The sequence below is a fragment of the Protopterus annectens genome, chromosome 16.part0, assembly GCF_019279795.1.
Source record: "Protopterus annectens isolate FY-2018-M chromosome 16.part0, PAN1.0, whole genome shotgun sequence".
Classification (NCBI taxonomy): Eukaryota; Metazoa; Chordata; order Ceratodontiformes; family Protopteridae; genus Protopterus; species Protopterus annectens.
Genome location: NC_056750.1, coordinates 787,001,541 through 787,014,258, shown reverse-complemented (window position 1 = coordinate 787,014,258; position 12,718 = coordinate 787,001,541). Strand labels below are relative to the sequence as shown.

At 45.4% G+C, this 12,718-nt stretch overlaps 1 protein-coding gene across 1 annotated transcript in view; it reads right to left on the bottom strand.

The window, feature by feature from the left end:
- Positions 1-12,718, bottom strand: part of TRAF2 (TNF receptor associated factor 2) — a 1,028,101-nt gene that overhangs the window by 591,490 nt on the left and 423,893 nt on the right. The window contains exon 5 of the mRNA XM_044058477.1: positions 10,590-10,751. Within this exon, the coding sequence (XP_043914412.1) occupies positions 10,590-10,751 (162 nt within the window). The remainder of the gene's footprint in view (positions 1-10,589; positions 10,752-12,718) is intronic.

Genomic DNA, 12,718 nt, shown 5'->3' with positions numbered 1-12,718 from the left:
CTTAGTAGCTTTAGCTGCTTTAGCCCTGGCAAAAGCCTTAATGGACATGGCTGCAGGAGGCCTAGCAGCTCCACGTGCAGAGGTTGATATATCCAAGGGAATAGTGTCCGATAATTCCTGAGAAACCACAGCTGCAGGTTGGATTTCAGAAGCCGATTCTACCAGGTTAGAAGAGGCCTCGGTAGAAGGCATGGTTTCGGCTGAAGAAAGAACCGCTTGCTCGGTTTCGGCCGAAACAGAGACACTTGCGGTTTGCTTAACCGCAGTTTCGGCCGAAACCGCGGACTGCGAGTGTCGGTCCTTTTCTTTGCGTTTTTTTGGTAATTTGTGTAGTCGGAGGATCCGCCGGCATAATATAAGCAAAATCAGAGCCGAAAAACTGCTCAGCAAACTCCGACCGACGTCTAAGCGTCCGTCGGTTAAAAGAAGCACAGGCTAGACAAGCTGCTACGTCGTGGTCTGGGCCTAAACAAGATAAGCAGTAAGAGTGGAAATCTTTATGAGGTATTTGTTTCCCACAAGTTAAACAGTTATTCACTTTTTCTGACATCGGCTGAGGCAAGAAAAAGTCCCCAACGGGGTACTTAGCTTTTAGAAGTCTTGAAGTAGTATTCGGTAGTAGTAATCTCTGGATCTGACCGACCGGCACTTGCGAACAGCTTCTGCTTGAGCCACGGCAAGAAAGACTGAGGAAAATGGCGTCGGCTGATGCCTTTATACCCGAAGAACTGCAGCTATGACGTCGGGTGAAGTGCAACACCAGCCGAAGCCAGACCCAGACTTTGGAATCCGGCCGACCGAAGGGCTGCCTGACGACAGGACAACCCATTTGTAAGGACTGCAGATGCATCCTTGAAGGACATCGTTTCCACTTACTAGCGCAAGTTTTTCTAGTGGTAGACTTGTGCGATGATAAAATGATTTCACGCACCAATTGGGAGATATCAGGAAGCCTAGCTAGGGTTAGAAGTGGAGCAACCAAACCATGAGCTTGAGAGATTGTAGGGAATGATGCAGCCCGCCCGATTGATGGATCAGGAGGTCTGGAGCTGGGACCAGAGTACAAGGCTGCTCGATAAGATAATGATGAAGGAACGGAAACCATATTTGTCGAGGCCAGTACGGAGCAATGAGGATCATTCTGCAACCCAATACGGTAGCTTTCTGCATCAGCTTGGGAATTAGATGAAAAGGAGGGAAAGCGTACAGAAGTCCCTGAGGCCAATCGTGGACTAGAGCGTCTCTGGGGGAATGCTCTGGATGTGGTAGGAGAGAGAAGAAGTTGCTGCACTTGCTGTTGATGGGGGTGGCAAAGAGGTCGCAGCAAGGTTGCCCCCATTTGCGGAAGATTTGATCCACTACTACTTGATTCAGAGACCACTCGTGAGGCATGAGAATAGCTCTGCTCAGCCTGTCTGCTATGACGTTGGATTTCCCAGGGATATGCGTTGCGGTCAGAAACCGTTGGGAAGAGATCTCCCACTGCCAGAGTCTGAGTGCTTCTCGACATAGGGGGTAAGACCTGGTTCCGCCCTGCTTGTTGATGTACCACACGACTGACATTGTCAGTTTGAATTGCAATTGTCCCGGCAGGAAGAGAGTCCTGAAGAGCTTGTAACGCTAAAAGCACGGCCCTCATCTCCAAGACGTTTATGTGCAGATGTTACTCTTGAGGTTGCCAGGTACTCTGGACTGTTCTGCCCTGATAATGCCCCCCCCGCCACCCAATCAGGGAGGCATCTGTGGTCACAGTAGCAACTGGAGGGGGAAGTCCAAATGGTCTGCCCAGGGGCACTGATGAGGAGACCATCCACCACGCAATGTGCTTTTTGCATGTTTCTGTGATGATAATCGTGTGAGACATGGGAAGCTGCTGGAAGGACCATTGTGTGAAAAGAAGCCACTGGAGGATCCTCATGTGAAAATGTGCCAGAGGGACGAGTATGACTGCTGCCGCCATGAGACCCATGGTTTGGAGGACGAACCTGGCTTGAATTCTCTTGCATTGTAACAAGACTTGTACATGCTGCCGAATGACTAACACCCTCTCTGGTGGAAGGCTGGCTGACCTGTCTTTTGTATTTAAGTTTGCGCCTATAAAGATGATAGGCTGACAAGGCGACAAAGCAGATTTTTCCAAATTTAGTGATACCTAGTCTGGAGCACGTCTGGATAGTATAGTCTCTGCTTGCAGAAGGTGATGCCTAGTGGTAGCAGTGATGAGCCAGTCGTCTAGATACGGAAACGCCTGGAATCCTTGCCATCTCAGGTGAGCGGTAACTACTGCCATACATTTGGTGAACACCCTGGGGGCTGTGGTGAGACCAAGGGGCAGAGCTCTGAACTGATAATGCCTGGCTCCCAGCCGGAAGCGCAGGAATCTTTTGGAGCGCCTGTCCATTTTGATGTGGTAGTACATATCCTGAAGATCTATGGAACACATCCAATTGCCCTGACCCAGGAAGGGTAAAATGGACTGTAGCGTGACCATCCAAAACTTCGTTCTTTGTACAGACTTGTTTAGTCTGCTGAGATCCAAAATGGGTCTCCAGTCCCCTGTCTTTTTTGGTACCAAAGAGAACCTTGAGTAAATTCCGGATCCTTGCTGGTCTGCTGGGACTTGCTGGATGGCCCTTTTTCTTGGCAGTTTTGAAACTTCCTGAACTGCTTGATCCCTTAGATTGGGTGGAACATCTGGAAGGGACTTGTTCGACAATAAAGGAGCGTGAACAAAATGAATTCTGTAGTCTCCAGATATAACTGACTGTACCCATTTGTCTTGTGTTGAGTCTTGCCAGGCTCTTGGGTACAGCGATAATCTTCTCCCCCGACTGCCTCAAGAGGTGAGCAGCCGGGCAACCCTTCAGGGATGCTGGAAGGGCTTGTCAGAGAAAGATTCTCTGCTGCCCTGGTTTTGCGGACCCACTCTGCCACAACGGCGGCGTCTTATTGTTCCCTCCTCTGCCCCTGGAGGGGAAACTCCCCACGTGTGTCCGGCAAGGCTCCCTGGGATTTCTGGAACCACATCTTTCCACTCTTCTGACCCTTGGGATATGGTCTGGAAGGAGTGGAAAAACAGACTCCTACGGCAGAGTCTTGCCTTCCTGCTCACACCTGGCAAGGGTATCCTTCACCTGTGATCCAGAGAGAGAGGAACCATCAAAAGGGGTATTGGTGAAAGACGCTCTGAAAGGTTCTGCAAAGTTATAGCCGCATCCAAGCGTGCCTCCTTAGGGCCACGCCTGTGCCTGTGGCTCTACTCGCCCCATCGGCTGCATACGAAAAGAGCCTCATAGGAGTTTACCACTGAATTAAGAGTCGCCAGCTGGGAGGCTGCCTTAGCCTGGGCCCCCTCAGCTGATGGATCTTGGAGGGTATTCTCCAAGCTCTTTCAGGAGATCCCACTGAAGATGGGTAAAGTGACACAGGTAATTCAGGGACTGCATAGAAAAGGTCGCTGAAGAGAACATCCGCTTCCCATATCTGTCCATCGTCCTGGACTCCTTGTTAGGGGGATGGACAGATGAAGTTTCAGCCAACTCCTTTGTGGCCGCCGCTACCACCATGGCATCAACGGGGACACCTTTGGTCAAGAACGGTTTGCCCTGCGGAGCAGTAATGAATTTGGCAGGTCTTCTAGGGGTCGGTTCCACTGTGTCTGGAGCTGTCCACACCTTCCGAGCCACCACAGACATCAGTGGGTCGAAAGGCGGAGATACCCAGGAGGTGGAAGGTTGGGATCCAAACGCGTCCAGGAATACTGACTCATCCTCGGAAGGGCTTAGGGCAGTCCAGTTCCCCCTCTGCCTAAGCATCTCAAGGATGTCTGAGAAAGAGACATCGTCAGAGGGGGATCTTGGGGACCCTTCAGACTCCTCTAAGTCAGTATCCGATGTGACAGACTCGGGGGGAGTCAACATGCTTCCTCTTGCATTTCCTCTTGCGAGGTGGCTCCTCTGAATGGTCAGGGGAGGCCTTGGAAGAGGAGGATACACCCAAAGCGGTGTCCTGTGGGACTGACTCTAGGGCGAGTACACTCCTCATCACCTCAACGGCGTCCCCACCCGGACACAGAGATGGCTCCGGTTCCAAAGAATCCAGAACCCTTCCCTGCACCGAGGGGGGCGGCTCAGAGGCAGATGTGGGAGCCGAGCTCACCTGAGCCGAAGCGCCGAGGGAGAGAGCGGGGTCAGACAAGGGTCTGATGCCACTCGCCCCCTCGGAGCCGATGAGGGAGTCTCGGCGCTCAGATCCCTCCAGGGACGGTACAATGGAAGGGATCGGAGCCAATGACTGAACCGAATGAGAAGATATCAGAGCCGATGGTTCCACGACTCAAACCCCAACTAACTCCGGCTCTGAGCTCATAAGATGAGTCGGAGGAGGAATATCTACAGCTGTGGACGGAGCAGACACCGGATGAGGGGGGCTGGACAACATTTTGGCTAGGGCCTGCGATTTTAACAGCCTACTGACCACTCTTTCCAAGTCATGGTCCGAAAGTCTTGAGGTCCGAGAAGAGTGGGATGAGCGATGACTACACTCAGACTGGAGCAGAGGCGACTTCGGAGCCGAACGTATTTACTCCAGAGAAGGAGACCTGGACCTTTTTCGACTCTCAGACTGCTCCGAAGAACATGTCCGAGCCGACTGGGAGGGAGGAACATCGGAGCCAAGATGGATGGTATGGCTTCACCCGACGGCTCCGAACTGGGAGCCGAAGGTTTAGGTGACCTAGAAGATTTCACGGGCTGAGCCTTCGCCGGTGAATCTTGGGGTTTAAGCAGACCCCGCAAGATCAATTTGTTTTTGTGCTCCTGCAGGACTCTTGGACTGAACGCATGGCAAATCGAGCAAGAGTCCTGCAGGTGCATGGCGCCCAAACAATAAACACAAGAAGTGTGACCATCTGTCAGAGACATCTTCTGACAGCATGAGCCACACTTCTTGAATCCAGATGGCTTAGGATCTTTGGACATCCTGAAAGAAGAAAAACCAAGGGAAAAAAAAAACACACACCAAAGAGGTAACTAACCACAATAAAAATACACTACAGTTACCCGAACCAACTACACTATAACAACAATAATTAACTATAGCTAATAGTAATAAAAAAAAAAAAAAAAAAAAGAATTCCTTTAAGGAAGATAGGGAGAAAAAAAGGTTATCTTCTAACTTAACCGGAAACCTTTTAGAGGTAAGGTTATCCTCTAACTTAAATGGAAAACCTTAAGAGGAAAGAGAAAAAGGGGGAGGGGGAACTCTCTAAATAAAAATGAGTTTCTGAGGGGAAAAGACAAGGAATCAGACATGAACACAACTTTAATACCAAAGATATACCTAAACGAGAATTTCTATGCTAAAACTAACTAGTTTTATGACAGAAAAAACACAAACAGTATTCAATATGGTTGAAAACTGGTTCATGCAACATTGCCTCCTCCTGAACCCCAAAAAACAAAATTACTGCTTTTTGCTCCTACCCAAAAGTCACCACAAATTCACTTCACAGTAACCTCTAACAATGGAACTAGCAAATCTCCAGACACTACAACCAGACTCCTAGGAATTACAGTAGACCACAACTTCAGCTATGATGATCATATTAAATACTACTAAAAAATCTGTCAACAAAAAACTAGGCTCCCTTTATAGAATCAAACCCTTCCTTACGCCATTAGCTAGATCTACAATTGCCCAGATCCACCTTATCTCTACCCTGTTCTGTGCCTCTGCCATTTATACCAATCTAAAAATAACCTTGGCAAACTCGCAACCAGCTATAACAACATTGCCAGATTTGCCACTGGTGCCCCATTTAGAACCCACCACTGCCACAACCTCAAAAAACTTGGATGGTTAGAACTGCAAAACCAACTACTTTGTCAACAACTTATCACCCAAAAGATACTTTACCACCCTAAGAATATACCAGCTCTCACTAATCTGATTACCCCATACAAAAATCTTGCAGCACTACGTTCAGCTAATAAGCTCCTAGTTTCCACTATTAAATCAAAAAAGGCTGGGGACTCGCTATTCACTAACAGTCTGGAAAAACATGGAACCAGCTTCCAAATGAACTCTCAACTCTTTCTTCCACACGGCTTTTCAAAAAACATCTTACAGAATATCTTAAAACACACTGGCTATGTCCCTGCTCCAACCCTGACTAATATCTCATTTCCCCTTCCTGCTCTCCCTACACTTCTCTGCTCTGTCGGTCTGATGCCTACCAGTGTTAACTAGTAAGCTAACCTCTAAACAGTCCGAGATTTCCTTCTTAGAACTCCATAAGACTTTACTTACTCTAAAAGTACTAGCCCTCCTCTACACTAGATGTAAACATAAGTTTGTACATCTGTAAACCAGGCAAAAAAACTAATTTTATATTATGTTTTACTGTATTAGATCTTAGTCTAAGCCTTACTAAAGGCCTCTGCACAAGTTTTCTTTTTATGTATAACCCTGTACAAGTTTTTTTTTAATGTATAATCTACTGCAAATCATGTTACTACTGCATATAACGTATGTTATGTCACTGGCTATGCTTGGAGCTTTTCTCCCTGGGCCTCTACTGAAAATGGACATGTATCCAGTTAGACTAGCTCGGTCAACAAATGTAAAATAAATAAAAATAAATAAAATCTTTAACAGTTTGCATATATTTAGCTTTTTCCTCCCATCTGTTTAACTACTACTTCTGCTTTGTTGCCAAACAGGTGGTCTTGGTTTAAGGGAGCATCCAGTAATTTAGCTTTAATATGATCTGGCAAAGATTGCTCCTTAAGCCAAGCATGCCTTCTAAGAACAGACGCAGTGACAGCAGCCCTGCAAGATGCCTCTAATGAATCAAAACCACACTGCAAAGTATGTTTTCCAACTTGTTCAGCAGAATGCATTAAATCCTGTAATTCTTTATTTTCAGCAGTCAGGAATCATCATTTTCGGTTTAAGCAATCCAATAATATGCTGCTGATACTTTAACATAAGAAACTGGCAGTTTAAGGCCCTAATGGCCAAAGTTACAGAAGTGTATACCTTCTTACCCCATCTATCCAGCGCCCTGGAGTCTCTATCAGAGGGGGTAGGATTTTTGGCAGTAGTAGCCTTAATGCCCTTGGGTCCCTGTGAAATGGTGTCAGGATCCGCAGTAGGATATTTAAAGAGGAACTTGTGAGAGTCTGGCACCCTGTAATACCCATCAGGTTTTCTGGGAGCAGGAGGTAAAGAGTCAGGGGCCAAGCTAGATTCCGAGAAGGCATCATCTACGATGTCCAGTGCAGGAGGGATAGCTAAAGGCTTGTGTTGAGGCAGGAGTAAGAATTCCCTAAGCCTCTTTCTGGAGTCGGAGTAATCCTGGTCTTCTCCCAGCAGAAATGCCCCCTTAGAGTATGCAAGGTTTCAACAAAAGAGAAATCCTCTGGAGGAGAAGCAGAGGGAATGGAGTACTCTGCATCAGAATCTTCATAGGAAGATAAGGGCAAATCCTGGTCATCAGAGAAAATAGAAATTTCAGAATCCTGATCAGAAGGAAAATCAGTCCTAGGTCTCTTGGGGGGGGTTCCCCTGATTAGAGTAATAAGGTCTTCAGCCATTATCATTTGTTTTTTAGGCATAGGGGCCTGGCCATGCGGTCTGGGCATTGGTTTTCTAGGCATGGATTGGGTTTTAGGCCTTGAAGAAGAAGATGGTATTGGTTTAATATGAAAGTCAGTAGGCCTGAATACACCCTCAGAAGCCAGTGCTTGCACAGTGGCTCTGGACTCATAGAAGGTAGAGACATCTGCAGGTTCCACAGTCCAAGAAGCATCTCACGGCACACCAGACTCTGAATGGGTCTCAGCAGAGGCCTGCGAATCTGAAGTAGTGGGTAGCAGGGGCTGCAAAAGCACCCAAGTACCGGCAAACTGGCGACTAGCTTAAGAGAAGAGTTGTCAGCAGCCTTGGACCTATGCGGAATGTCTTTATTGTTGCGTTTTTTCAGAATGTCGGTAGTCGGGTGGCTTACCGAAGCCATTTCTGGATACCTGAACAGAGTACCAAAATATTTACATGCGTAAATGAACCAACAATAGTACGAGGTTTGAATACAGCACAAAAGACAGCGAAGTATGTCGTGGTCTGGGTCTAAGCAAGGAATGCAGTACGAATGAAAATCTTGAGGAGGTATTTGCTTTACACAAGAAATACAATTGTTAACTTTTACTGACATCGGTTTAAAGCAAGAAAAAGGATCCCCAATGGGGTACCTTAGCTTAGCTGAAGATTTCGGATCTGAAATTCGAAAACGAAAATTTCAGTAGTCAGCCGACCGGCACTTGCGAACTGCTTCTGCTTCAGGCACTGCACGGCAAGAAAGACTGATGTAATGGCGTCGGCTGCATGCTTTATACCCCTGACTACCTGATGTCATGGAAGATGAGAGAGCAACCGACGCAGGACCCAAGACTTTGATAATCAGGCCGGCTAAGGGCTACTGCAAGCAGATAACTCTAATGTGATGACTGCAACAGCGAAACACGAACATCATCATACTACTACTACCACCATCTTAGATATCAACTCTGCACTTAAGTATATAGCTACATATATTCCTAAAAACACACACTTGTTAAGATACCAAAAACACACATCTAGCAGCAAAGTTCAAGTAACAGCATTGCATATGAACCATGTACCACATTATGGGTGAACAAGCACATAGCAGTAGCAGCTGAAAAAAAAATATTGCACCTGACTTAGTAGTATAAATTATAACGGTTGACTGGGCCTTATAAATAGATAAAATAATATTGCACAGAGAATGGAAAGTCACAATAGACCTGTCAATGATTAGACCTAACATGTTGGAGTTAAGAAGTCTGATCACCTTCGGATAAAAACTGTCTTTGGATCTAGTTGTCCTGCATCGAATATGAAGTTATCTTTTACCGGATGACAGGCTCATAAACAGCGTTTGCAGGAAGAGTTGCATCATTTAGCATTTTGGTGGCTCTCTAGGCTCCATGACATATAAAGATCCTGGATTGTGGGCAGACAAGTGCTGGTTATCCTCTTGGCAACTCATCACTCTGCAGGGATTTCTCATCTGCGACTGAACAGCTCCCATACCATACTGAAAAACTGGATGTTAAGATGCTTACAAGCTACTGCTCTGTATAAGGTGGAAAGTGCTGACAATGGAAGTTTCATCTTTTTGAGTCTTCTCAAAAAGTGGAGATGTTGGTGTGCTTTTTTCACTATGTAGCAAGTGTTCCCGGACCAAGAGGGATCAGAGATATGAACTCAGAGGAATTTGGTACTGCTTACCCTTTCCACCATCTTGCCATTGCTCAGGAGCAGTCTATGGGGTGTTTACCTCTTCCTGTAGTCTATCTCCACTCTTGTTTTACTTATATTCAGGTCAAGGTTCTTTCTTGCACACCAGGCAACCAGTGCGTTAACCTTTTCTACATGCACTCGCATCCTCTCTCCTGATAAGACCCATGACTGTGGTGTCGCCAGCAAACTTGATATGATTTGTACTGAAGTTTGCTGTGCAGTCATGGGTTAGGATAGTAAACAGGGGGTTGAGAATACAACCCTGAGAAACACCTGTGTTGAGTATTATGCTCCTAGAGGTATTCCACAGCTCTTGTTTTATAGTCTGCTATTTGTTGTATACCCTGCCACCCTCCCATATTCCCTCTTAGCCACTTGTATGCCTTTCTTCAGGTTTGCCCTTGCCACACACAACGCTTTCCTGTCACTTGCCCTGAATGCTGAATTCCTTGCCTTCAGAAGATCATAGACCTTACTTGTAATCCATGGCCTTTGGTTAGCTCTTGTGATGCTTCTGATCTCTGTGACATAATTAATGCACTTTATGATATAAGCCATCAATGCTTTAGTGCATTCATCTAGGTAGATATGGTTGTTGTGGCTGCTTCCTTGAAAATGCTCCAGTTAGTACACTCACAACAATCCCAGAGAGCTGATAATGCTCCCTCAGGCCAAATCCTGATCTGTTTCACGATGGGTTTCTCCCTGACCAGAGCAGGTTTATAAGCAGGCATCAGCACGATAGAAAGATGGTCCAAGCTGCTGCGGTGTGGATGCCACCTTGCTCTGTAGGGCTTGCTTTATACTGGTGTACACTTTATCCAAGGTACTCCTACCCCTTGTTGTAAAGTTTACATACTGGTAGTAATGGGGGAGTACTGACTCTAGATCAGCCTGATTAAAATCACCAGCTATCACATGAGCAAATTCCATCTTGGAGCCGTTTACAAGTTTTTTAATTGCTGGACAGTAATGTCATTCTCCATGAAGGGAGGAGCAGTGTTCTGTAATGCTAGTGCCAAATGGTCAGTACAACATTTCATGTAAGCTTGTGAAAGGGAATGCATGAAGACTTGAAGGTGTGTGTGTGTGTGTGTGTGTGTGTGTGTGTGTGTGTGTGTGTGTGTGTGTGTGTGTGTGTGTATGTGTGTGTATGTGTGTGTATGTGTATTCCTGAACATGAATGTAAAATTTGCTTTATAAAACTTTTGATAAAAGCCTTGCTGGTTTATATGGCTGTGTCCTTTTATAATAGATACACTTACCTTGATTTGAGGGAAGTGGAAAAGAATTTTGCAGTATTTACAACTTAATGTTCTTTCCGGACACACACGTTCAAGATGGCGGTCTCTATCATTTAACTTAACCATACCTTTACAAGCTGGGCACACAACCAACATGTGCTCACAATTTCCCTCATGATTAATCTGTAATTAGATTAAGAAGGCCATAACATTAGTTTAATGTCTACATGACATGTGACATCAATAAAAAAATACTACACTCTAACTAGTCTACCCAGAGTTCTTTACCTCAGGACTTTTCCAAGAACTTTGAAAAACATTTCTTCTGTTTGCATCATCTGGGTTATACTGAACTAAAAAGTAAATAAATCCAAGCCCTCATACTTAACCATTATAGTAAAACTTGTACATACATTCAACAACCTAGGCCATCCATTTTCCTTTATGTTTGAAAGAAAAATTCCCATGGTAACAATCCTGGATAAAAATAAGCTCAAAATCATTACTCAATGTATTCTTTGTTCATTTCTTCTGTGGTATCCTTAGATCACACCATGAAAAGGCTTTTTTTTTTTTTTTTTTTTTTTTTAACACACATTGCATACATTTTTTTTCTCTAGATATACAGTCACTGAAATTTCCTGCAAGAGGGAGAATCTAACATTTAAACATTTTGTAAAGTTTATGTCCCATGCTAAATTACTAATTGGTCGCCAAACTGCAGCATCCCACTTTAAATAGAATTCTAAAATAAGAAGTTATGTACTCACCATAACGTTCCATATGAGTAGGTAAACTTCATTTGTCAGCAACCTATGGGAATCAGATCCGACCTCGGATCCGAGCCGGCAGTTTTCAACAGCTTTAGATCAGAGCTCCAAGCTCCTCCCCCTACCCATAATCCCCTGCCAACCCTGACTGACCTCAGATCAAGTCTGCCCAAAAGCAGATACTGCTTGAAGACTATTACTCTCAAAGATAAAGTGGGTAACACCCATGGACCGGAGTATGAAAATATTCGTAAGTGAGGGGGCAGGAGGGAGGGACGGTTGCTGACAAATGAAGTTTACCTACTCAGATGGAACGTTATGGTGAGTACATAACTTCTTAATCTGTAGTAAACTTCATTTGTGCAGCAACCTATGGGACAGAGTCCCCAGCTACCTGAACCTTGGGCAGCTTTCATGGAAGGATGTTTCGGAGCATTGCAGAGCCAAAGGAAGCTCTCCCTCTGGAGATAATGTCCAATTTATAGTGATTGATAAAGGTATGAGATGAGGCCCAAGTGGCTGCCGAACAAATATCATCCAAAGAGACTCTAGCTCTAAAAGCCGCAGAGGTAGACATAGACCGAGTAGAGTGCACAGCAAAATGATAGGCATAGTTTTTATTCAAACTAAAGGGGTGGCGAAAGCCACATAACTATGGGCTAGGCTTATAAATGCCCTTGGGCAGATAGCCTAGTATGAACCTATGAACCTATGAACCTATAAGTGGGCATGTACTCCCTGAGGTGCGGGCCTGCCAGAACTTTCATATGTTAAAAGGATACACTGCGAAATCCATCTAGACAGTGTGACTTTAGACACAGATTTACACAAGTTAAATTTGGCAAAGGAGACGAACAACTGGTCAGATTGCCTATGACCAGATGTCCTGTGGATGTAGAAGCGAAGTTGTCTATGCACATCCAGTGAGTGTAATTTGCATTCCCCTTTGTTTTGGTAATTAGGAAAAGACTGGTAGGTTGATAGACTGGTTAATATTCGATTCAGAGGCAATCTTGGGAAGAAAAGAGGGATTGGTCCTGAGGTAAACTCTATCCTTGTGAAAAGTCAAGTATGGGGGGGTTTACACAGAGGGCTTGTAGTTCAGAGACCCTTCGAGCAGAGGTGATGGGGACAAGAAAGGCCATTTTCCATGACAAGAATTTAAGATCTACTGAAGCTGCAGGCTCAAACGGAGGAACTGTCAAGGCCTGAAGCACCAGCGTTAAATCCCAAGGAGGGACTACATCCTTCACTGGAGGTCTGAGCAGAAAGGTGCCCTTCAAAATGGTCTTACACAATTTCGTGGTGATCAAAGGACCCAGTTAATTTCCCACATGATAATGAGAGATAGCTGCTAGTTGAACCTTGACTGTGGAGGAG